This window comes from Acanthopagrus latus, chromosome 17, assembly GCF_904848185.1.
Source record: "Acanthopagrus latus isolate v.2019 chromosome 17, fAcaLat1.1, whole genome shotgun sequence".
NCBI classification, from domain to species: Eukaryota; Metazoa; Chordata; class Actinopteri; order Spariformes; family Sparidae; genus Acanthopagrus; species Acanthopagrus latus.
The window spans coordinates 19,234,574-19,260,093 of record NC_051055.1 but is presented as its reverse complement, the minus strand read 5'-3'; the positions used below and the strand labels follow the sequence as shown (position 1 = coordinate 19,260,093).

Here is a 25,520-nt window from a genome sequence, read left to right as displayed (position 1 = left end):
TGTTAGTTAAAACATAAACAGTGGCGCTGTAGTTTGTTGAAACCCTGAAATCAGTTGGCATTTTCACTTTCCGGTTAGCATATGAGGTGTTTTTTTTTAGGGGGGATTTTTAAATATCTCCTAAAATAATATCTGTGGTTTGTGATACACATGTTTTGTTTGGGATGATCTTCACAGATAAACACCACTTTTATGATTTTCGAAGTGTAAATGAAATCACTAGAACTACTGAAGCTAATTTCAGGCTATAACAGCCGGTGGCATGACATCACCACTACTAAGCTTCTTAATACACAGTTACTATACATGTTTTCTATAAATTGATAAATCTTCAGTTGTGAAGTTTGAGTTAGAATAGTTTGTAACTAAAGTTGGCCTGTGAAGATGGACTATAGTAAGGAGATGAGTCTCAGTGTTCAGTGTGTAGTTTAGCTGATTGTTGCAACCACTGTTTTAAAGATGTGGATATGCTTTTATAATCAAATTGTGGGACATTTGATCATATATCTTATGTCAAAGAACAAAACGTGTAAATAGCCTGTGATAACCACAGATCTTATTTCAGGCATTTCACTGAAAAACAATTTAAACTGAGAGAGACTGGGGAACTGGATACGCGAAAATGATTACAAACTACACCACTTTATTATAACTCTAACTTTACAACCTGTTGGTCGTCAATTTGTAGAAAGCATGTATAGTAATTGTGTATGAAGACTCCTAGTATTATTGATTATTTAATCATGCGACCTTCTGTTATAGCCTGACATTAGTTATTAGTAAACATCCTCCCCCAGAAAATTCTTAATTTGGAAGATGTCATTTCCTGTATTGTGGTGCAATTTTTTTTCTTTGGGTCCCCTGGCCATCATATGACATAGATACGTTGGGTTTTAGTGTGTTTCTCCGTAAATCTCTCATTGACTTCAATACAGCTGTAACAATAGTCTGACCACAAAGATCCTCTGATGTAATGAACTGTGTCAGGAAGTGGGCAGTTCAAAGAACTAAGGCTTATTTTCAACAATCATGTCTTTGTAATATGCTTGAAGAGACTTGGTACTTTCAGGGGGGGCGGCTGGCATTAACTGAAATTTATGAAAGTGTAAGTTTATTTTAAGAACATCCGTTTCAAAAAGTCATTATTAGTGGGTAACTGATACAGTTTTACCAAATCACTAGGCTAAAGTTATTGCACTATATCAGCTTCATATTAGCTAATGATTAATAAGAAGTGTTAGTACAGAAAGGCTGCGAGTATGTTTTAGGTATTTTAAGAGGAGTGTCTCCATTGCATTGTTTGTCCACCAGAGAGCACAGGTTACTTTGTGATTGTAAAATTTCATTCTCAGTATGCCTGTCAGTCACAACTCTTTTCTGACCACATCTAGGAATTTCTCAATACAACTGTTATGGCTTACATTTTTAAACAGTATGTATAATCTGACGTCTTCTTACTGGATATTTGACATTTTCAATTATGGACATCAGCCTCAAAAATCCTGTATCTATCAGGTTCTAGTAAGAGTTTGCTTAAAGAGTTATTTTTGTTGCACAAATCAGTAACAGTAAGAGAGCCAACAGCAAGCTTAGATATCTTTATTTATTTTCTTTACATTAACTGAAACAAATGATGGGAAAATGAATTCATATCTCTGAGAAGGTTCCACTAAAAACTGAAAGACAAAAATGTATCCCTGATAGCGGGGTCTCTGCTCAGACCGGACCCCGTGTCCCTTCACCGAAGCCAAGAAAACAAACAGCTCACATAGAAACATACACTTCACAGCTGGCATCAGTTAACCCTCATTCATTCACAAAGCTCTGACTGGGATCGCCAACACCCTTCATCAACAGGACCAACTGTCATACTGCCATTCCAGTAGGACTGGTTCTGTAAGGCTAGTAGCTTACTCTTATAATAGGTTTAATTAATTTGGTTTTTCAAACATCAAATTATGCCAATCTACAAAATCTCTTATTTTGAAACTACTGACCTTATATGAAGAGTGTCAATCACCCCAGAGCACCAAACGATTTCTTCCCATTTTATTTTTTGTATAATCACTTAGTGCATTGCTCAAGGTTTCCTGAGAATAGTTGCAGCACAAAAAAAATCTAAGGCAACTTCATCCCAATATATATATATATATATATATATATATATATATATATATATATATATATATATATATATATATATATATATATATATATATATATATATATATATATATATATTATAATAACTATATAACTCTGTACATTAAGCAGGAGGAAAAATATTCAACGTATGTGGGCTTTTAAGAAGTATTTCAATCACAATCTTAAATCGTACTGAGTGGGTTAATGGACTAGATATCAAAGGTCAGACAAAAAGGCTTGAAGCTCTCAAATATCATAGTGCAAATAAACTGGGAATAAAAAATGATTTACTAAACATCAAGGAGCGGATAGTGCACACAAGGCCAGACCAGCGCAACTGCTACACCAGGTCCTGACTACATGGGTTTCAAGAGAATCTGAAATAAAAAAGACAACTGCTGTCACTTAAAGCCATTAATGATTGCATTACACGCTGCAAAAGGCCTTAATGCGCTGGTCCAGGTAAAGCGTGGCAAAGCTAAAAAGGTTTTTGGTCGAAGATAGATTAACTCAAAAGATAATGGCCCCTTTAGACGCAGCGGTGGCTGATCTATAAGAACTGCCATGCAATAACACGTGATACAGTACTATACATGTGGAATTAACAACAGAGAAGCATGCTGAAAAACGTCAAACAGCAAAGTCATGTTGTGTTCCGGTTACACCGAAGGTTTTAAACCCCCTGACTTCTTCTTCTTTGCTCTGTTCCCTTCTCTCAACCCCAGAGGATGGAATGTGCCTGTAATTATTGCAGTACCTGACGGGGTTAAATGTGCAAAGAATGCATTCGAGGAAGAATCACCAAAAGAAGACACGCAGCCTGTTAAAAAGGCGTTCAGGTATATGGAGACGTTGAGCCAAAATCTTTAGCGCAATGCAGCTTTTTGCAAGACTGTGATCTGTGCCCTACCCTGGATTTGGTCTCACAAAAGAGTTTCAGCAGAAGAGTCTTAATAAATAACAATAAATAAATAAGTACAGAAAAAAGGGGCAAGTCATTTCATTCACTCCCCCCATAACATGCCCCTTTTCTATTTTTGTCTTTTTTTTTTTCAAACAAGGAACTCAAAACGAGTGCATTGGAAGACTGAAATCCACAGCCTTCTGGAAAAGGAGAATTGCCCTTCAACACAATCAACTCATTGACCCAGACTTTGTCTCTTTTGGTCAGGCATTTAACACAGAGCTCTACGGCTCTGAAACACTCAAATATGGAAGCAGATTCTTTCTCATGGCTATCAAAACAGTTGGGACGAATCTTCGCGACAAACCCAACATTGGCTACAAGTCACCTCTCCTCACCTCACCTCACCTGTTAAATTAGGATTTAAGAGAACAGTTCAACTAAAATCTTTGGTTTAAGCACCAAATCAAAGAAAAGATTCTACCACAAACAAGAAAAGACACAAAGAACATTATTGCTTACAATGTACAGAAAAAGTTGGATTCATTAGACTGCATTTCCACTGATAACCACCAGAGGATAGTGGCCACACAAATTCATTCTTGTCATGTAGGTGATATGACTTCTGAATTGCACCTGAATCAATACATTTATATTGTAACTAAAATATATATCTTCAAATATCCCTAAATGTCGCAGCTCTGGATTTTAGTTTGCATAGTGAAAAGCATCCCGCTAACCACACACTCAACACACATACTTCCAGCTAGAAAAGTCAAATCAAACAGCTCAAACCTGAAACACATAAAAATAAACAACAAACGAGAAATAAAAGTTGAAAGACAAGTTAAATCAAAAGCCAAAAGCAAGAAGACAAACATTTAAAATATCTCAGAAAACCCGTTTTCCATTTTTTTCTTTTAATCATTTAGTTGTTTCTTTTTAAGCGCTCTCTATATGGGAGCAGCAGGTCATTAGTCCAGCCACCTGAGTGAGATTTTTTTTTTGTGGATGCTTTACCACACAGACACACATGTACACACACACACTCACACAGACACACTCACACGGACACATGCTCTTCACTATTCCTCTTCCTCCGCTTCCTCTTCTCCAACTTCCTCTTCCATTTCGTCAGGCCATCGGTCCCGCTGTGAAGCCGGCGAGTGGGTTCCTCCTGGATCTTCTCCGTCTGCCTCTCGGCTCCCTCGCAGCTCTAGACCTCGCAGGAAGAGCTCAGGATAACCGGCCAGCCTGTGAGGCCCGAGCTGAGCCAAAGCCTGAAGGGCGAGAGACCGCTCCCTCTCCCTCTCGATGTCGCCTGGAAACATCAGTGGAGGGCCGGACCCGCTCCCACCATCTAGCACCTGGTGAGGGAGGAACGCTGAGGAGTGGGCCTGTAAAGCCAGAGCCTCCAGATGGTTGGAGTGCTCCCTCATGCTGCCATCCCCTCTCCCATCCTCCCCGGGCTCGGGCCCACGTCGGGGCCGGCGTGTTCGCAGCTCCAGGCAGCTGTGTCCCTTGCGGTGACGCTGGAGATGGTCCTCTCGGGCGAAGGCCTTGTGGCAGAGGGGGCACTCAAAGGGCCTCGCCCCACTGTGGAGGGACAGGTGGTTTTTGAGGTCGTATGAGTGGAGAAACCGAGCAGTGCAGTGCGGGCAGGGGTAGGGTCGCTCGCCTGTGTGTTTCCTCATGTGGATCTTCAACTTATCATTTCTAATCAAGAAAAGATGAGGAATGAAGAAGTAGGAAGGGAAGAGAGAGAGAGGAGCAAAACATTATTAAAAGACTCAGAATACATACAAACCATTTTGTTTCGTGCATATTAGATATTAGGAGGGTTCCATACCGAGTGAAACGGACTCCACAGGCAGAGCACTGGAAGGGCTTCTCTCCAGTGTGCGTCCTCATGTGTCGGGGCAGTTTTCCCGCTCCATGGATGATCTTCTGACAAACAGGGCACTGCTGGGGCGTCTGAGACTTCCTCTTCCTCCCACCTCCTGCTGCTGATGCCACCGCTCCTCGATCAGCTACAGAGGTAGGTATGGAGGTGCTTCCCATCAGGATACCATCGTCGCCAAAACCTTCCATGTCATCTTCCTCTGACAGCTTGTCATTCAAAGGTGGAACAGGAGGTGGGAGGGCTATACGGGGCCGCTCAGAGGGCCAGTGGTAGAGCCCTCCATTTGGTGTGGTCCCTCTCCCTGGCTCTCTGATCGCTCTTGGATCTCCATTCTGCCCAGATTTGTGGCGAAACTCGTCTGCTTCTGGGCTGGGTGGCTGGGTGGACGGCAAGGAGCGGAAGCTGTCGGACGCAGGTGACGGGTGCGAAACAGGAGAAGCAGGTGAGGGGTTCAGAGCTGATGAGTCGATGTGATGCGATCCAAGTTTTTTCACCCTCTTTCTGTCCGTTTTTCTTCGGGACCCTCTCATTATCCTGCTTTCTTCTTGTGCAATCCTCTCAGCAGCTGTGTGTTGGGCTCTCTGCTGCTCTGCTGTCTCCCCCTCTGCCTCCGCTGTCTCCCCCAGGATGTCTCTGCATGCGTCGGCCACACATTGAATACCCAGAAGCTGAGCCCCTCTCAGCACATCCCTCATCCCAGAGCTGGGGATGGTCAGGGTGGCAGTGTAGGCGAACTCCAGCAGGGCATCAAGGGCATCCGGTGCCACGCAGTCCAGCTGGCACACGCTGAAACCTCCTCCACCCTCGCCGCCCCCTTCCTCTGCCCCAAACAGCTGGCGGAAGTAGAGACTGACTGCAGCCATGACTGAGCGGTGGGTCGGGTAGCGTGCCCCGCGGGACGTCAGAGTGAGGTCACAGAGGAGCCCTGCCCTCCTCTGGTCATTCAGGTGGGACAAGAGCTCATTGCTGTGCTCCGGGAAGGGGATCCCAATCAGACCGTCCTCTCCTGGAGACATTGCCACCTGCATGAAGAGGAGAATCTGGTCAGAGGACAGACTGAAATACGTACCTGACAGAATTGTTCTTTAATGTCACTAAAATCAGATTATTTTCCTATGAATTTTGGCAGCTTCACTGAAAGAATAACCGTTTGCCTTGTGTACAATTGAATGTACCTAAAAATAAATGTTCAATAACGTGACTGACAAAAGGAGTTTCTTTCACGTGAGGAACAATTTAAACCAAGCTTAGCAACAACCAGTTATCCTCACCCTCCCTTCACCCTGTACTCTCTCCCTCCCTCTCCAGATTACTAAATCAGGAGGCAGCGATTTTGGCCAGTGAGATGGGGGTTGGGGCATCAGAGGACGAATGCAAAAAGACTGACAGAGCCAGCAGGAGAGGCAAAATACAACAGCGAGGAGACGAAGAAATAATCATTAGAGCGGGGAGACAGAGAGGGAGAGCACAAGGGATAAAACCAAATGTTCGATAACGGTGACGCGGAAAGGATGCAGGATTATGCAATGTGCTGTAGGTCCTGTAACGAGAGGCAGTAGGTTAATTCCCGTGTGAAACCTTTATAGCATTAGCCGTTTGATTAAAATACCAGGAGAAGAAAGACGGACTAATGGAGGAGAGAGAGAAGAAAGAAACGCAAGTGAGGGAGAGGAAGTGACAAGACTAGAGTGGGTGAAAGGGGGGAGTACCAATGAAAGAATGAGGAAGGAAAAAACACCAAGAGAAGAATGACAACCTTTATGAGGGCTGGATTAAACGTACATCACTCAAAAACCTGATGTGCAACATTTAGGTTACAGCCGGTTACTAGATTTCATTTATTTAAGACCTCTCTTTGTCTCTTTTTTAATCTTTACCAGTGAGTTTAAAAGGTAAAATGTTGCAATGCAAGTCACATAAGGCCAACAAGTTTCTTTATTTCCCTTTGTGAGACATAACGAGGTCTGTGGTAATAAGACCCAACAACACCCTTCTTTGGCTCCCAGAGCTCGCACCTCACCCTGTCCACAGTATACCTGCTCAACAATATCTCGAACACACCTGAGCAGACCAGACTTTCCACAAACAACTCACCCTCCAGATCCCCCCCCCCCCAACCTCCCTCCCATAGCAACTGGCAGCCCCCTAGCCATCCAATAACAGTGTTCACACAGTGCCCAGAGGGCTCTGCACAACGACACAGCATCCACCTGACTAACCTGCTCCAAAACACACCTTATTAAATACACAGGAGCACACACACACACACACACATACACACATTGCGTGCCAGTCTGTGGCCCCCCCCACCCACCATTGTTGTAGTTAACCAGTTATGTGACGATCTCAATGGCAGCCCATTTAAAACACGTATAAATGTACTCCACCCATTCAACAGCAAATAAAAAGTAAAAGTACAACCGATGGACTAAATTCTTCACAAGAACGTGCCAGCCTTTTTCAAACAGATAAACGTACCAAGATGCCTCCAACGTTAAACCTACCTTCCCCATCTTCATTGGCATGGGCACAGTCAGCTGGAGGCGAGGCAGCGTGTGTCTCATGGCATCCATCTTTTTGCTCTTTACAACTCTTCTCCCTGTCTCTCCTTCTCTCTCTCTCGCTTTGAAAACCACTTTCTTTCTTCCGACTTCCTTCTACCCTTCAGATGTGTAACTTAAAGGTCTGTTCTCGCCGTCAGAAGTCAGGGTTAAGCATTCATCCTTGGGGATGTCTACCTCTTTCGCACATTCTGACGCTCACTCTCCTTCCTGTTGTATCAAAAAGAGGGTGCAAGTGACGAAGGCAGATTCAGAGATACCCCTCCCCCCCCACCATGGTCGCCCACGCGCCCCCCTCGCTCCAAAACCCAACGGCCCATTTTCCGAACACTTTCCGATAAACACGATCTCCTCGTCGACCTCTCCCCGTTCAGAAAGAAGCCGGCAGGTAGACGGGGTGTAGTGTATCAAAGGTTACGGCAGGACTGCTGATGATGTAGAACAAACAGCCTTCAGAGTTCAGACCACACATTAATTGAACTGGTTTGGCAGGAAGGAAACCGGCACATTCAACCAAAACACATCAGAAACACCTTCTTTTTTTTTTCATTCAACCCAATGTCAAAATTGAACAATCATGTAAGAAATCATATCGGCATTATGAGTCATATTACACCCAAAAACAAACATTCAGGTAGGTACATTATGAGAGTTTACCCATATTACATTGTACCACAAAGACAAACTGGTGCACAAAGCTCTTCTTTTGACAGCTATGCAAGCTTAAAGCCACTTATTGCTTGTCATTAAATAAAACCAAGGCCTCTATAACAGATAGTTACTTCTATTTTTCAAAACAAAAAGCATTTTCAGAGGCATTATCTCTTCAACTTGAGGCAACAAGGACGGCATGTGTAGTCGCTGACACGACGAGTGAGGAAGTTGAGGGGCACATGTTGGCTTTGTCCCTTGCACGCACGCACGCACGCAAACACACACACACACACAGATAAACATATTTTCTTTAACTTTCCACCTCACTAGAACAACTATATTTTATAATGTATCAATCATTCAAGCCATTTTTCATAATAACACAACTGTAAAATAATTATCTTTTGGTTTTGGATATTGGGTTTGATGAAAATAGACTTCTGAAGACATCACTGTCTGCTTCAGGGCATTTTTCACTTTTGTCTTTGATCTAGAAAATAATCTGTAGATTCACCTTAAGGTGTGGCCCTACATAATAAGCATCATAGTTTGAAATCACACTGGAAAGTCACCAACTAAGCCTTTGTAGGACAAAGTGTAAATGCATCCCTTGACCTTGCTTGGGCACAGTTTGTCTCATTGTAAGTCGACACGATAACAAACCTCAATGTCATATTTAAGGATCACCGTCAAAAGCAATCATTGATTAAATACATCCACAGGGAAACAGGATTTTTGCCTATAATTCTTAATGCACAGTAACCATGTTTTGCCCAGTTCCTGAATAACCATCAATATGCGGAAAAATCACTAACACACAAAAAACAGAAATCTTGAGCAAAGCAGTGCAGCAAAAGCGAGACACAAAGGGGTTTTAGGAGGAGCACACAACAACGCACGTTAAATTTCCGGCACAGGGGAGAGAGAGAAAAAAAAAAAAAGCATCATGGGTGGTTGGTGGTTCGAGCTTGTTATTTTAGGCATATTCCTTAGAACACAGACGTGTTCGGAAAATAGCAAGATTGCAGAGAAGTTGCAATGATTCCCATCAATTTTCTGTCTGTCTGTGAGTCACTTAATACTGACACATCATGACATGCACAACCGCTCTCAAGCACACACACACACACACACACACACACACACACACACACACACACTAATCATATCCCCCCTTCTCCTTCCTTTTCACCTTGTTTCTGTTTTCTACTGCTAACCAAGGACATGTCTGCATAAGTTGCTGAATCTTGCAACACATTGTAACTAATGTTAAAACAGCCCGCAGGCAGATACCACAAACACACTTTGTCTTGCAAACAAAATAATGATGTTGGCTCACAAGCACGTGTTAAACCATTATCGTAAAAGCATGATTACTGTCATTGTAGGTTTATTCCTGTTAATTAGCGTTCACTAGCTTACAGTCAAATAACTGATATCACTGTTTGCCTTTAGGTGTGTCATTTATTACCACTGTTAGTCTTTCCAAAACACGTAACCACAAGAAAAACACTCACTGAAAAAGTCATTTATCTCTCAAAAAAAAGTGCCTTCTTGTCATTTTTGAATGCATTTAACGCTACAGATGTTATCCTTCCAACAATAGTCGCTTATCGCTTTCTTTGTTTTTTTTTTGCTCTCACCTCCCACTCCTTTGTCGACGGTGGAGGAATTCAACCTCCTCTGCAACTCTACGGTTTCCTCATCCCTCACTTTCATTATGTGCACACTCTTCCGCTCTCTTAACAACGAGGATTTATTTTTCACAATACACAATACTGACAACACCTGGACATTTTTAATCATGTGTTTATCTTACTGCTGGGCCAAGTGTGGTCAACCTAAAGCTACAACTTCGATCTGACCGTGAAACTGAGGAGAAGAGAAAAAAAATCAAGTGAAATGTGTTTAGAAGGGAACCCACCGAGGATTCATTTGCGTGTAAAGGAAATGGAAACTTAAATCCACCATTTATGTCCACTAAAATGACTGTGTGTCACTCCTGAAGAAAAAAGAAAAATCTGTGTGGAGGCCAGGAAAATGACAGGATTGACCGAACCTGCACACAGAGATTTATTCTTCAGTATAAAAGCAGAATCCGTCGTCTATATCGTGAAATCCTTCTGCACACGCTCGGAGCGTGTGATGACTGGAACTAGAACTGTTGGTATTATTTTTATGGGTCTTATTTTCCGTTAAAGGCTGTAAGTTTTCCCAGTCCACCTCAATTATATCAGGCTCCAGCGCTAAGGGGGAAAATATGACTTTATACTATTCACAGAAAACTGTGGCTGAGAGGGAGAAGGAGAAATGCTTTTATAAATTCTGATGTCAGATGTTTTCCAAAGTGCGTTTGTGTGTGTGTGTGTGTGTGTGTGTGTGTGTGTGTGTGGTGTGTGTTGGTTAATGTGAGCTTGTATGGTTGGTTGCAAGTGTTGTGTTCTCTGTACTTTCGGTACTTAAATAAGTGAAGGGGAAGAATATGGATGGTTCTTGAACAAAGTCGCACATTAAAGCTAAATGTGAAAGAGTAGACGGGTTAAATTATAAAAGCAGACAAGACAAAAGTTTTCAACAATTTTAGTATTTTTTTGTATGTCCAGATGTGTTGTTGAAATGCCTGTATGGGTTTTTAAAGCACTGCAGCAGCTCAAATGCAAAACAAAATAAACTGAAACACTCGCGAGTAAGGAGCAAGTGAAACACTACATTCACACACACTCCAACACAGTCACACACACATAATCTCTCTGTTTTCATTCGGATAAAACCCTGCTCTTGAGAGGTTAATGCAGCCACAATATAACAAATCCTGATGCTGAACTACAACTGCGCCAGAAAAAACTGAAAAACAAAGCGGCCAAACACACGGAAAGTAAGATTCAAGGCTCATACCGTTTCTCCTCCACACACTCGTCTTCCTCTCACTACTTCTCTTCTCTGTGTGACAGATTTTAAAAGGGGGTTAAGAAAGACAAAAAAAAAGTTTTCACCCTCTTTGCACCTCACTTATTTGGGGTAGCGAGTGGAGCATGTGGTACTGGGACACCTTCTCTGAGGAAGAGTAGGGGAGGAGGAAACGGGGGGGATGAGAAGAGATGAGAGTGCATGCATGTCTGCCAAACCAAAGCTGCACTCAGCCCAGCAGAGCACTCTCTCAGGACTATCTGAGTGCTAAACATTTAAGCAACAAAATACACCCAGAAATACTGGCAACACAGCCAGGACTTCTAATAATACAGCTCCACCTCTGCCGGGAGATAAAAACACCACCCATCCTGAGCCCCAACTGAACATTTGCATCCCACCAGGAGATATAAAAACAGGGAGAATTTGAATCACCATTTGAATTTGTCAAAGGCAAGACTTGAGGTCTAGATAATTAGAGCGATTGTACCCGGCCATGACTGGACTTAAGGAGGAATTTACTTTAAAAAACAATGAAAAAAAGAGAAGTCCAGTGAGCTGACGTTACTCAGCAGAAGTTTGTTCTGTCTTTTATTCAAGCAAGACACTGCAGCCAAGCCCTCCTCAGTCCTTACTGTAACTGGGGCATTATGGTGTGTGTGTGTGTGTGTGTGTGTGTGTGTGTGTGTGTGTGTGTGTGTGTGTGTGTGTGTGTGTGTGTGTGTGTGTGTGTGTGTGCGTGAGTGTGCGTGTGTCTCTGTGTCTGTGTGTGTGGACGCATGCGCACATTGTGGTCTTCGAACACATTACATTATTCATTTGGCTGGCAGAGCAGAGGCCCTTATCCCCTCGCCCTACCACACCACAAACACTCCACTGTGAGAGCTATAACAGCAGCCAGTTTGCATGCGAGACCTGAACACCAATGTGAATCTGCTGGAGGATTATCAGCTTATCAGCACATGGGACAAGACATTTGGGTGTACATATAGGCTCTGCCCTGCAACATCCATCACCTTCTAACCCAAAGTTAATGTATATAAAAAAAAAAGTACCCCTTTTATGTAAACAGGCAAGACAGGCGTCATCGATGTCAAATATCCCAATCATTTTTAAATAAACCGCCTCAGAATTGTGCTCAAGAATATTTGGGGGACAGCTTTTTAGAGGATATGTGCTCACAAGGGAATTTGAAAGAACAGGTTGTCATTTTACTCAAACTAAAGGTGCACTATGTAGTTTTGGGGAAGACACTTTTAACATAAGAGAAAGAGCCTTATTGACTGATTTTTTTATTTATGCCTAAACAAACTAAATAGACTGAATAAATAAACTGACCTTACAGGACGACCCTGCCAGCTTTCTAGCTTCAACAGTGTTCTGGGACCTTTTGTTTTCCTCTGATAACAGCTTCTTTATTCAGTTATGGAAAAAAAAAATCTATAGTTCTGAGTTTGTATTATTACCTCATTAATATTATAAATATTATGATTCAGTTTGAATTCCTTCTGAGAAACTACATAATGCCACTTTAAACGACAGCAGAGAACAATTTTATTTAACGGTAATTTAGCCTTTGAGGAAATGAATTGACAGAATTTATGCCCTAAATTTGTGATGCATTTTTATTGCAGTACGATATATTGGAATAATTTGCTAGTGTACATGCAGCTAACTAAAGTTATGCAAACTTAAGAACTTCCTGTCAGTGTTGCTCACTAGGCTCCATGTTTTAACTTTTTCAAGTGAGTCTATGACACTTTTGTAATTCTTTTGTAACAGCTTTTTGAGTCCAACCACTCTGAAACCAAAAATGAAAAAAAAAGGAAAAAGGTCTGTGTATTTCAAGAGCTTTACTTTCTCTAAAATGAGTTTAATGTACAACATTTCTGCCACTGTTAAAGAGAGGAGGGAGCAACAGGAGCAGGAAGAGAAATCAATCTGAGGTTGGAAAGAGGAAAACGGCACGAGATTTGAGAAGAGACAACAAAAGGAACATGAGGGAGGTATGTTTTCTAAAATCACACATGTTCTTAGAAATCACACAAGACAAAAAGGAGGGTACGGAGGAGGAGAAACACATGAGTGTGAGGGAAGGGGGGAGTGGGTGTCGAGATACTCTGAAAGATAAAGCTCAGGGGAGAGAGAGAGAGAGAGAGAGAGAGAGAGAGGGGAGGTTAAGACAGGAAAATCTAGTCCCGGCCTCGAACAATCTGTGTTAGCGAGGAGACATGAAACAAGAGTCGAGAGAGTTAAGTTACAAGGGGAGAGGAAGGGGGAGACAAGAAGAGAAGGGAGAGGAGCAGCGACGGCTAGGAGATAAACAGAGCGCTCGAGCAAGAGGTGAACACATGCACGCAGCCACAGGAAGTAGCAAGAGAGTCCTTGCAGGTGTGTGTGTGTGTGTGGGTGTGTGTGCAGATGTCTGAGGGAAGAGATGTGGTAGCAGCCACCTCTATCATTAGCATCACCAAAAGGGAGTTTTGCCTGAAGATGGAGAACACACACAGATGTGAGAGAGTCGGCATGCTGACAGAGTGGTTTCACACTTTATTCACCCTCTGTGTGCGCTCTTTATCTGGTCAGCAGTTTCTCAGTCCCCAAACCACTCCACAACCGTGTGTGTGAACTCCAGAGCGTCAAGGTGTGTGGGCGACTCACGTACCGCTTGCTGCTTCAATTAATATGCAAGAGCAGGAGAGAAACTTTATTGTAGTGTGTGCGGTTTTAGTGACGTCTTTGTGCCTGATGAGCTAATTAGAGTTGATGAAGTTTGAGGAACGTTTCCTCTCAGGGTGCAACACCGCATGTGAAAAACCATAACGAAAACAACGAAAGGGTGAAAAAGTGTCATTACAGTCAAACATACAGTAATTTATCAACTGTAATCCAGCGGGGGTGTTTGAACAAGATGATCCGTACAAGCAGTCGAACCGTGCAGGGGGTTTAACGCGAAGTAGAGCATCCGGCGCTGTGACTCGGGTCGAAATCGTACTTTTTCTGTTTTATACTGAGAGTAAACAAAATGGATCCGTTCTACATACACATGCTGAGTGAATCGGGACCACTGTGCAGCAGAAATGTTCATTTGCATCATGAAAGTCACTTTTCAGTCAGACTTTCCGTCGAGGCCAATTTCAGATTCCTTCGAAATCTGTGTTAAGAAACCAAAAACAGTGACATACCATGTGCATTTTAAAAACACTTACTATTATTTAATTTATAGGTTTGGAGGCACATTTGTCTCTTTGTTTCATAGACAGTGAACACCAAAAACAGTATTTAAATATTGTAAAAAGAAAAAAGAAAAAAAGAAAAAAAAACACTAACCCTATATATATGAATAAAATAATTAGTAGTTACAAAGCAAAGACTACAAACTAACTACATTTGTATTTTTCATGATTTATTAAAAGGAATACACAATGGTACGTTCGCACATGAACAGCATTTTGCATATTATGAATATTTTCGAAAAATCAATAAAATGTGTCTGGTAATACATAAAAATTCATAAAAAATATATATATAAATGTACTCACACCCATAAACTATGACAAATCTTTTTTTTTTTTAAACATGGTCTCAATTTTTTTTTCCACAAAATATACACATTTGTGCTTCTATCTTGGAAAACATAGCAATATAACTAAAGCTTATTCAAAAGATTTGTGATTACTTAAAATCCCTTTCTGAAACTTAGAATGTCACTATTTATGTATTTGTATACACAACAGTCTCACACAGGAACACACGACTGCAGCTGTAGAATAAATCAAACGCTCTTCATATTTAATACAACTATTTAAAATGGAGGAATGATTTATTGTTTTCAACAAAGACAAAATGTGAGGTAGAATGCTCGGGCACGATATTGTACATGAAACAACATCAACAACAAAAAAATCCGACTGATTATTTTGAAAGATATTATGATATGCAATGTGATTCGCAATTATTGGAAATTATCAATTTGGCATCACAAAATAGGAAAGTATTGTACTATGAAGTTTGCATAAGCAGCAATTACAGGTGTATGTTAGACATCACTTCTTCCCAGAGATCCAGTGACACCTGTGTGACATAGGTCAGTTGTCGTTGGCAGCTTTGCCACGCCTCTATAACACCGCCGCATGAAAGAGAGACATTTCATTGAGTACTGTTAACTGTTAGTTCGGCCATTAGCCTTAACAGTAAGGTTATGCCGCGTGCAAACCACCTACTCCCTCTGGCCAACTAACCACTACTGGGTGACCGCATCACTAATTGTTCGCCGCTTGGGATATTGTTCCATGGAAGCCGCCACCGACAGGTTCTCTGACATCTGGAGAACAAGATTTGTTGACCAGGGCATCTCTGCAGCAATACAGTACTTCACTACGATGCTGTTCTGTCACACATTTGACCGCTATTGTAAAAACATAAAAAATAACATGCAGTTTTGGCAATTTGGATATTGCACTTATTAGGATTTCAATAATATTATGATAAATCGTGCAGCCCTACAGGCTGCATAAAACAACATAATCAGTTTCGGGACGAAGCATCTGTTGATAAGAACACTTAATATTGTGCACATGGTTGTGTGGCTTACATTAAGTTAAGTTGCCACATCACTGGGAGGGTCTCAACAGCTGCTGCTCTCCCACACAACTGACCTCTAATTTAAGAGGAAGACATTGCAAAAGCACTGGACACACACACACACACACACACACAAAAACACAGTGAGAAAAATGTCGCAAAACTAACTGATCCTGATCAGTTTCCTCTTCCTGTGCTCAGTCAAGATGGTCGACCACTAGAGCAGATGCAGAGATAAATGGAAAACATCCTGACACTGAAATCAGGCACAAACTATGAGAGAGATTAAACAAGAAGACAAAGAGAAGAAAGAAAATATTCAGAGAAAAGGACAATTAGAGGAGTGAAAGATGTGTCACCTTCCTGACAATTCGGCTTAACAGCATGGTATCAACACAGGCAGGGGAGGAGACTGTTTGATTTACTGTAACTATCCATGAATTATATCAGAATTTAAGAATAACCTCTGGGCAACAACTAGTGTTGCGGTCCAGCTGACAAGTGCAACACCCTCTGCTGCGAGCCAGACAGCTGTGCGAGCGCCAAAACAACGACAGACTGACACAAGGTTAAACTAACTGAGAGCTTCCCATGATGGACGTCTCAGAGCAGAATCATGATTTTCTCTTTCACCGTGTGGATGTTTGGGGAGCATTTCTCAAGGGAGAGCAGAATCTGATGCATCGTATTTCCTTTCTGAAACAATAACAATGTTTGTTTTTCAAATATTAACAAAATATAAAGTGAATATAGTTTTTCCAAAAGGGATGGGTATGCAAGTGTTTTTGGAATAAAAGCCTCCATTTGCAGCTGGAGTTCCCCTCTGAACATCTCACATGAAAGGGGTCAGTTTCAACAATGACTCCCTTCGCCTGCTCATGTTTGGGTGTTTATTCTCACTTTCCCTGAAGTGTTGTCTCACTGTACCTATTTATGATAACCGCCCGCTCAATGTGCACAGAAACAATTGCACTGTTACTAGAAGAGCTGAATCATGATCACTCCTTTTCTCAAGCTGTTTTTTTTCTCCGTCTTCTGACTCTTTACAAGAAGAAGAGTCATGGCCACCTGCCGATTGGTTAACGCTGGGCGGCGTGGGCCGCGAGGCTGGTGGTCGAGAGCGAGGGAGGGCTGTCAAATGCTACAGAAACTCATGACTGAAAAGAGGAAATGGCAGATAGAGAACTTCCTCTATTGAAACAGATCGAGTGGGGGCAAGACTCAACTGTGGTAGCAGCAGACTGGATTACGGACACCGTGTAGTCACCCCTGTGTGATTATTGCTTCAGTGTGGGGAAGCATCTGCCATACATGGTAAAAAATGTCACATTTTGCAGAGGTCAGGGGGACACAGTCATGGTACGAGTGTGTTATAAATGAATGAATTACATTTTAAATGAAGGGGACTTCCATTCATGAAACCAATAAGTTCCAGCAAGGAAATAATTGCCATGACCCAATGAAAATATCGACTGAAAAATATTTTTCTTGAGAAGCCAATTCTCTTTTCTTGCACTGGATGATAAACCAGTCTGACTGCACGAGTGCAGTTTCTACTCTACTTCGCATGAACTAAATTCAATACGAGAGCAGGGAATTGTGCGATCAGTTAGATTAGTGTTAGTTGTTTCTTCAGCACGTTGAAGTCCTGAGAAAAAAACTGTGACACCTTCAAATATTAGGGCCAGTAGTGAGAAGCCTTCACGTCTGTCATCTCCCATCCTCCCTCCCCTGTTGTGTCTCTCCCCCACCTTCCTCCCACTCGGCTGGTTTGCATGAAACTGAAAGACCCGTTGCTAAAAAGGGGGAATTTATATGGGCTTACATGTCCTAATTAAAGCATTTCCTGGAACTGTGTGCATGAATTGTATATACGTGTGTGTGTTTGTGTGTCTTTATGCATGCGATGTGTGTGCGTGCGAGTTTTTCTCGCCTGACAGACCACTCAAGTTCACTTCCCCTCACCCACCAGTTCATGGACACATGGTTGTCACCAGTCATACCCCAGTCAAAACCAATGTCACATGATCTGTCACACCAACTTGCCTATCACACAAACACAAACTGAATTTACAGAAAAACTCACACTCGACTCAAATGAAGTGTTAATAACTACATGTAACGTATAATCCGCTGTCATGCTCGAACATGACACTCTATCATTTATATAATTTGTGTTTTCAGAATAGAGTTTAGCAGGAATTTGCCTCGAACGACGATCAGCAGTAATCAGGAAGGGGACAAATGCAAGTTTCTACTTGTTGTACCGCTGAAATTGTAATGTTTTAATTAACATATCAGCATTACATTTATCTCTATGCTTTAGACCTCTGTACATAAATTCTAATCGGGTTTGTCCAGTCAATGTAAAGTCTTCAGTGATCTAGACGTTCTTTAGAACGGGTTGTGTTAGATTTTTATTTTAAAAAAGACAGCTCTCTCAATAAATTGATGAAAATTCGAAGAAAGTAATATTAAAAATATATATGCGTTGTTTGATTTGTTGTTGTCGTCTGCTGTGTTGTCTAGTTTGAACTCCTAAACCTGAACGTACATTTAATTTTTTGAGTCACGGGATCCCTCTGTTGAGGAACAGCCCAAATGCTGGGTTAAGGGTCATCTATATACATATTGTCCCATATGTGATACATATTATATATACGTATTGTCCCATATATGATTATATTGTGGGAAAAAAATGCTAGGGGTAACTTATAAATTATTACTACCTGGGGAGTTTCAGCTCCCCTCTGCCATTTTGGAAAATAAAGTTTATTGTTAAGCTGTAACATATCCTGCCTCCATTACGTACATATCTTTTCATACGTGTTGTGTGCATACAGGGACACGTTTTAATTTAATTCCTCAACAAATTATGTAAATGATTGTCAACAGGAAAACATTTGTTCAAAGTCAACGTTCTACACACCCATGTGGTGTTTGTTTAGAACATTTTTATAGGCAAATTTATTTTTTTTTAAATCTGACCTGATTATGAGGTGCTCATGTGCGACCAAAATAGTCGCATCCTGGAGTTCTGGAGGGAATATTGTAATACATTTTGTTTATGTATGTATAGATTCTGAGTAAATAAGAATATTGGCCAATACATCCTGATCAGAATATGTTTTACTCCCCAAAACTGTTATCAGCTCCAAAAATCCATTATCAGTTGGGCTCTACTTAAAATATGTCAATGTACATAAGAGATACTACAATAATATTGTTTAGTAATTAGCTGTGAGGTTTAAAAAAAAAAAAAAGAAGTGGTATTTGTTATTTTAGGCTGTGATGTTCCAAAATATAGTTCATTATGAGTCACAGGAATCAGGCTTTGGGTTAGTCCAAATAGACTGCATAATATCAACCACAGATTTACAAATACATATTTCTTTCAGTTGTATTTAAATTGCAGGCTCATGATGTTGCTGGCATTGGAGAAATGTGTCCTCAGCTAGACAGTTAAGTTTTGCTTGCCATTACAGGAACATCAACAAGGCTTTAAAGCTTCTCAGAAGCAGCACTGCTCTGTCGTTATCATGTACCAAAAACCTATAAATATCACAAGCCTGTTTTAAAAACAAGAGTTTATTTTTGGCTTCATTCCCAAGTGATCTTTAAAAGCTGTCATGCAGTTATTGAGCGTTGGCAGCCAACAAACTACAGGGGAGTTAACTTCCAGGTTGCTTATAAAATATTTAATTGCTTGACCACTTTATTCAGGTCATAATCTTGCTATGGCTGTCCCATGAAAAAAACAAACAAAACAAAAACAAAGTCCGGCTGTGGTGTAAACTGTGACAGAGGAGAGAGATGTGGTGGTTCTGGGTGATTCGCTTCAGGGGAATTAGTCAGGCTCTTTCCTAGGTTAATCCAGTAGCTCATCAGTGTTACTCAGACACAGGGTGGGCTGAAGTCAGCAACCTCAAGTGATCTCAGTCTGTTCTCGATCACTGAAGAACTGATTTAATATATGTTCATTCGTAATCGTGTGTGTGTGCAGCTTGAGGGGATGAAGGCAGGTTTGTTTTAAAGCTGAAATTTGTCGTGTTGTTTTTTTTAATTCATCTATGCATTTAGTTTGATCAGAAAACAGCTCTTTATGCTAAATGCTGTTGGGTTTTCAGGATGAAAACACCAGTGACATCATCTCTTTTTTACTTTTACTGCAAGCCAACAGCAACAAGTTAATGGTTTCAGCTTTTACACAGACTCCTGATTTATCTCCATGCCTGCAGAGGGTGCTTATTAATATAAGATCTACACAGAACTTTAACAATAACGAGCAAGTACTTTTGAAGATTAAAAAAACATTTTGTGACCAATTATCTCAGTACCGTTACACTGTATATGCTTGTTTGAATGGAGCTTGGTCTTGGTTTCCCAAAGGTATCTTTAAGACATCAGTATGATTTAAACTGTGGCTGCAACTGACAAGTATTTCCATTACTGATTAAAGGGAAACTCCACCAAAAATATACATTAAAGCTTGTTTACAGGTCTTGGGATGTACTATGGCATTTGCGAAAAAGTAGTATAAAGTCTTTTGTGACTCCAGAGGGAGCTCCATGTAATCTGATAAACTGCCTCCAGTGATGTCACTCAGTGGCTGAGTTGCGTTGTGGGTAATGATTACACCAGGTCTCTGAAAGGAAGAAGAAAGTGTGGAATAAAAAGGCAATATCTGTCACAGTTCTCTCACTTAAGTCAGATAGTGTTATAAGAGTGCAGTGCTAGATCAATGGATTGTTTTTCAAGATCTGGCGCCTACATTACCAAAAATGCAATGTAGCAAAAGGCTTTATACTACTTTTTCTCGTATGCTGCAGTACTCCTCAAGACCTGTAAACACTAGGGGTGTAATGGTATTTGTATTTGTCCCAAGCTGTCACGGTACGGGCATTACGGTTCGGTGCACGCAGTCATATGATGAATATGTCTGAGTGAGTTTAAAAAAAAAAGTCGAGTCCTCTCTTTACTTCAGGGGGCGGTAATGAGCCTAAAGGCTGCCAGAAACAGTCATTACAGAAGAAGAAGAAGTAGTTACAAAAAAGGACGAAAAAGAAAAGTGATGGAAAGTGTGGAGTTGGAGGAGCTGCCGGCTTCATTTAAATCAGCTGTTAAGGAGCACTTTGGCTTCCCAGTACCTCAAACAGTACCACCTCAAACATGCTAACCCGCATAAGACGGTATCACCCCAACATATCCGTCACTGGTGCGAGGGAAAAAATGTCTTTGGTACACTTATCACTGCTGCTTTTAAGCCACTTCTAGAGATTAACACTGACAGAGCCAACAACATCACAGAAGCAATTTGCTTATACATATCAACATCTATGTGCCCTCATGCCTTAGCAGAGGACCCCAGCTTCAAGTATTTATCAAAGGTGCTTGAGCAACGCTACAGTGTCCCATCCCATGCACACATCAGCCAGTCAGCGTCCACGAGCAGTGGTGGAGCATGAGCCATCTACTGCACAAGCTGTTGGCAATACAACATTGAAAATGTTTCTTATAATGATGTTACCAAAGTTGCCAGTTGGCAAGAAGTGCCTCTGTACTAACAGAATGAGAACCCTCCTAATACATTTGTTTTATGTTTCATTCTATTTCTTTTTTTTTTTTTTAAACAGGAGATGTTTTTTTTTTATTTTGCAGTCAATTGATATCTGTTCAAAATAAATGAAAAAAAGCTTGTATTTTACATGTTTACATTTTTTTTCACGTTGTACCAAACCCATACTGAACCGTGACCCCCATAACGAGGTACGTACCGAACCATGACTTGTGTGTGCCGTTACACCACTAGTAACTTAAATCTGCCTGTTACTTTCACAATTAATCATTTGATGTATAAAATGTCAAAAGATTGTGAAAAATGCTCATCATCAAAAAATGATGTCTTCATACTGCTTGTTCAAAACCCAAAGACTCTTCATTTACTATCATAAATGACAAGAAAGGCAGGTTTATTACTTAGAACCAGAAAATGTTTGAATTTGACATTTTTGCATTCAAAATGACTTAAAAACTATTCAACTGACAAAACAGTCTGCAATACCTGCCTGCAGCTTTCCCAAATGGACACACTGATGCCCACTTTATCTTCATGCAGTGACTGGCTGGCTGCAGAAGCGACCGAGTACTACAGGCAGGGTTTGAACTTTTCTCTCACAAAGTCTTACAGCATTCTTCACACGACTACTCTCATGTTCAACCACTTGCAATACCATATATGATTGTGAAAGTCACAAAGTGTGTCTGAAAGTGTCTACCACCGTCTCCATTTGTACAGTTAATCACGTCCTCATCTTGCTCCACCTTTGAGCAGCTTTGCCTTGACATGTATTACAACATCACTTAGTGCCAGTAACCTCATTAGGAGGATAATGAACCCTTCAGATTATCTTTGTTCCACTGAAAGAGAGAGGGGCCGATGTTGGGATTTAGGGTTGAACATACAGTGTGATTCTTACCTCCAGTCCATAAACCCAGGAGAAGATGGCTGCCTGCTTCTTTCTGCCTCCCGCTCGTCTCTCTCCTCTTTGGTTTCCTTGCTCAGAGGTCAGCAGAGGTCATACACCTGAGGGAAAACAGAGGAACAGAACTGTGAAAAAATAACCTGGTTTAATTTGAGCATTGTTCATCCCAAAGGGAGGGCGGGCTCTGAGTCAGACATTCACCAAGCATGGGACCAAAGATGGGGGGACATGATGAGCTGATATTAAGTAAATGAAAAACAAAGTGATGACTAATTGAGGCACACGTCGTCTTTTCTTGTGTGAAAGAGGTTAGAGCTTGTGGATAATCACACACACCCACGGGCCATCACATGATGCAGCAGATGTGATTCGGGGTGGAGTGGGGGGCGTTCTTATAAAAGAAAGACAGAAACCGACCGCTTCCTACTTTGACTTCTTCGGAAAAGAAGTTCTCCAACAGTCAGTGATGGTTGGGAAAGCCCACACGCACGCACGCACGCACGCACACACACACACACACACACACACACACACACACACACACACACACACACACACACACACACACACACACACACACACACACACACACACACACACACACACACACACACACAGACGTCTGAGATGCATGTGATTAACACCACATACTCTATTGTACAGAAGTGATGGCATTTTGATGATTTCAGCAGCTGATGATGGGTCATGGGGGGGAGTGTGTCTGAACTAAGGCTAAAACTAATGATTATCTTAATAAGTGATTCATCTGTCAACCATTTTCTCGATCAATCGATCAATTGTTTGGTTTATAAAATGTCCGAAAAATGGTGAAAAACGTTGTTCACCTTTCCCCGAGGGCCAAGAAGACATCCTCAATTGTATTGTTTTGTCCACAACCCAAAAATATTTAGTTCACAGTCATGAAGGAGTAAAGAAACCAGAAGATATTTTACAGGCTGAAATCAGGGAATTTGAACATTTTCGTTTTTGTGACTTGAGTGCATAACTCCGCCAAGTCCCCTTTAATTCAATCAAGCCTAATCCAATATAAAATGAAACACATTTAAATCAGCTAGATCGCAATTTTAATTTGGATCCGAATCAAACTGTAATCACTCATGATATCAGACACCTAAATATGGCTGTTTTTTTACATTGAGATCCATCCATTAGCCCCTGAGAAATTGATGAAAATGTCGTCTGGGGCTGAGACACATCCTCCACCAAAGTTTTGTGGAAATCCGTTAAGTACTTTTTGAGTAATCGTGCTGACAACCAACCGGCCAACCACAAAACAGACATCAGTGAAAACACATCCTCCTCGCTAAGGGTAGAAATGACTCAAAATGATTAATCGATTATCAGAATAGTTGACAACTTATCACTGAATCAACGTCAGCCTGGACTGCAAACTCAAATATATAAAGTGTCAGGGAGAAAAACACAAATATGAGCTACGAGAGGAGGGCCTGCAGAGAGCAGTGCAGGCTGCAGGTCACATCAGGACGGCAGGAACGACGGATGAAGCACAGATGTCCAATTATGTTGCAGACAAAGTCAAAGCAAACAGAGCTGGCACTAAGAATTTATTTCAAAACCCTGATGGCTCTTCCATGTGTGCGGGGAGCCGGCGTTAGAAAAACGTCCACTCACATGACGACACAGAAGAAAACAAAATAAAAAGGCTCTCCCCAAACTTTCCCTCCCCTCGCAGACAGAGGCCTGTAGACGGTGTGTCGGCCCCTCGAGAGAACAGACAGGTGAGCCAAGAAGAAAATCTGCAACAACACCTGAGCCTGGAGGGCACAAGGCATTAACTGCCTACATGGACGGCTAAAGATTTAACCAAACAGGCTGTGCCCAAGACAGGGAAACCAAACCCAAGCCAGTTGAGCTAGTTAGGCCGGTCTGTCAGAGGGGCGAGTCAGCAACACATCTAATGACACACACACAAACATACAGACACAAAAGCCCACTGGCATGACAGCCCTCCCCACCCATGAGGTAGGCAGCAGCCTGAACCTAACATTACAGCCTGAGCACATCCTATTGTAACACAGGGGAGTGATGGGATTAACATAAAACACTGGGTGCGCCATGGAGAGGATGATGATGGTGATAATGATGACTAACAGACCACTGAAGGGGGGGATCGGATCCGACACCGCTCCTCTGCGTGCCCACGAGCAGCGCAGAGGCAGGTGATGTGCGTGAGAGCAGGTTGGGTTTTGGATGTCAGCCGGTGTTCTCGGCTATAATTAGCAGCCGAGTGTCCAGAAATGTACCCGCCGACCCCGCTGCCTCCCTCCTGCCTCTCCGCCTCCGTCTCACCTGGCGGCCGCGCAAAGACGCACAGATCGGAACGGCGGCTGCGGCACCTGAGTCGCACATTTCTTTAAAGTGAAAATAAAAGGGTACGACTAAAGCGTTCAAGTAAGGACTACATGTCGACGGGAGTTACCGAATACCCGTGACGTGGATTGTCCTCCTGTGACCCCGATCAGAACCGTAGAGGGAGGGCGGAGGAGGAGGAGGAGGAGGGAGACTATAGGTTGAGACAAGCCGGTGCTGTCATGGCACAAACAGACGTGTCGCCTAAAGCACATTGAACCTACAGGTGTGTTATAGTTTTCGGTGAAACGCACGAGAGTGCGGTGAAGCAGGTTACCTGAGTGCCGGTGTGTCACCTGTTCAGACTCGTCGCCTCCCACCTGACCGGCCTCCACACTTCCTGGATTATTCCGTCCCACCCTGCCGACTTCTTCTTCTACTTCTTGTTCTTTTTTTTTTCTTTTTTCTTTTCTATCCTCCCTGCTCGTGTCTTTTCTTGTCCTCCAGGGGGTCGCACCACCGCTGCCGTCCTGTCAAGCTCGACCTTCCTGGAGGTTTTTTTCTCCGGGTCGTCCTCTCTCCTCTCCCGTCCTGTCCTCTCTGTGCAGACCGCGGGCTCTCTGCGCTGCTCTGACCCCCCTGTGCGCTGCTGCCTCCGCCGGCCCACTCTGACTCCCTGCTCCTTCTTTCTGAGAACCAGGAAGCGGCTTGCCCTACTTACACCCAGTCGCGGATTGGCTCTGGCAGGGCTGGAGAAGAGACCGCCGGGGTGGGCAGGGCACATGGGGGGGAGGGAGGGCGGGATGGGAGGGGGGTCCGGCTCTGGTGCGATAGGCCAGCGGCGGTGTCTGTCGCGGCGGGAGGCGAGAGGTGGGCCGGTTTCGAGACCCCGCTCCTCCTTCTCCTCCTCCTCCTCCTCCTCCTCTCCTTTGGGCATCATGGCATAGGTGGGTTGAGCACAGCAGCGGGCAGCGAAAGTGGATTGAGGCATATCTGCTAATACCTGTCAGATGTAAAGGCATTTTCACACAAATAGTGTCTCCCTCCCC

The 25,520-nt window shown here is 42.4% G+C and overlaps 1 protein-coding gene across 3 annotated transcripts; it reads right to left on the bottom strand.

Moving 5' to 3' along the window:
• Positions 1–1,583: 1,583 nt before the first annotated feature.
• Positions 1,584–25,238, bottom strand: zbtb7b (zinc finger and BTB domain containing 7B). 3 transcript variants are annotated; one of them, XM_037073430.1, is made up of 4 exons: positions 24,828–25,238; positions 22,135–22,241; positions 4,899–5,974; positions 1,584–4,765 (listed from the first exon to the last, which is right to left on the bottom strand). In XM_037073430.1, the coding sequence occupies exons 3-4, from the start codon at positions 5,966–5,968 to the stop codon at positions 4,135–4,137; spliced, it is 1,701 nt and encodes a 566-aa protein (XP_036929325.1). In that variant the 5' UTR covers positions 5,969–5,974; positions 22,135–22,241; positions 24,828–25,238; the 3' UTR covers positions 1,584–4,134. The 3 variants fall into 3 exon arrangements, 2 of the variants coding, with proteins under 2 accessions (XP_036929325.1, XP_036929323.1); XM_037073428.1 differs by having other exon boundaries at positions 24,809–25,228; XR_005070557.1 differs by lacking the exons at positions 1,584–4,765; positions 4,899–5,974 and adding an exon at positions 18,105–20,303 and having other exon boundaries at positions 24,809–25,220.
• Positions 25,239–25,520: the final 282 nt, after the last annotated feature.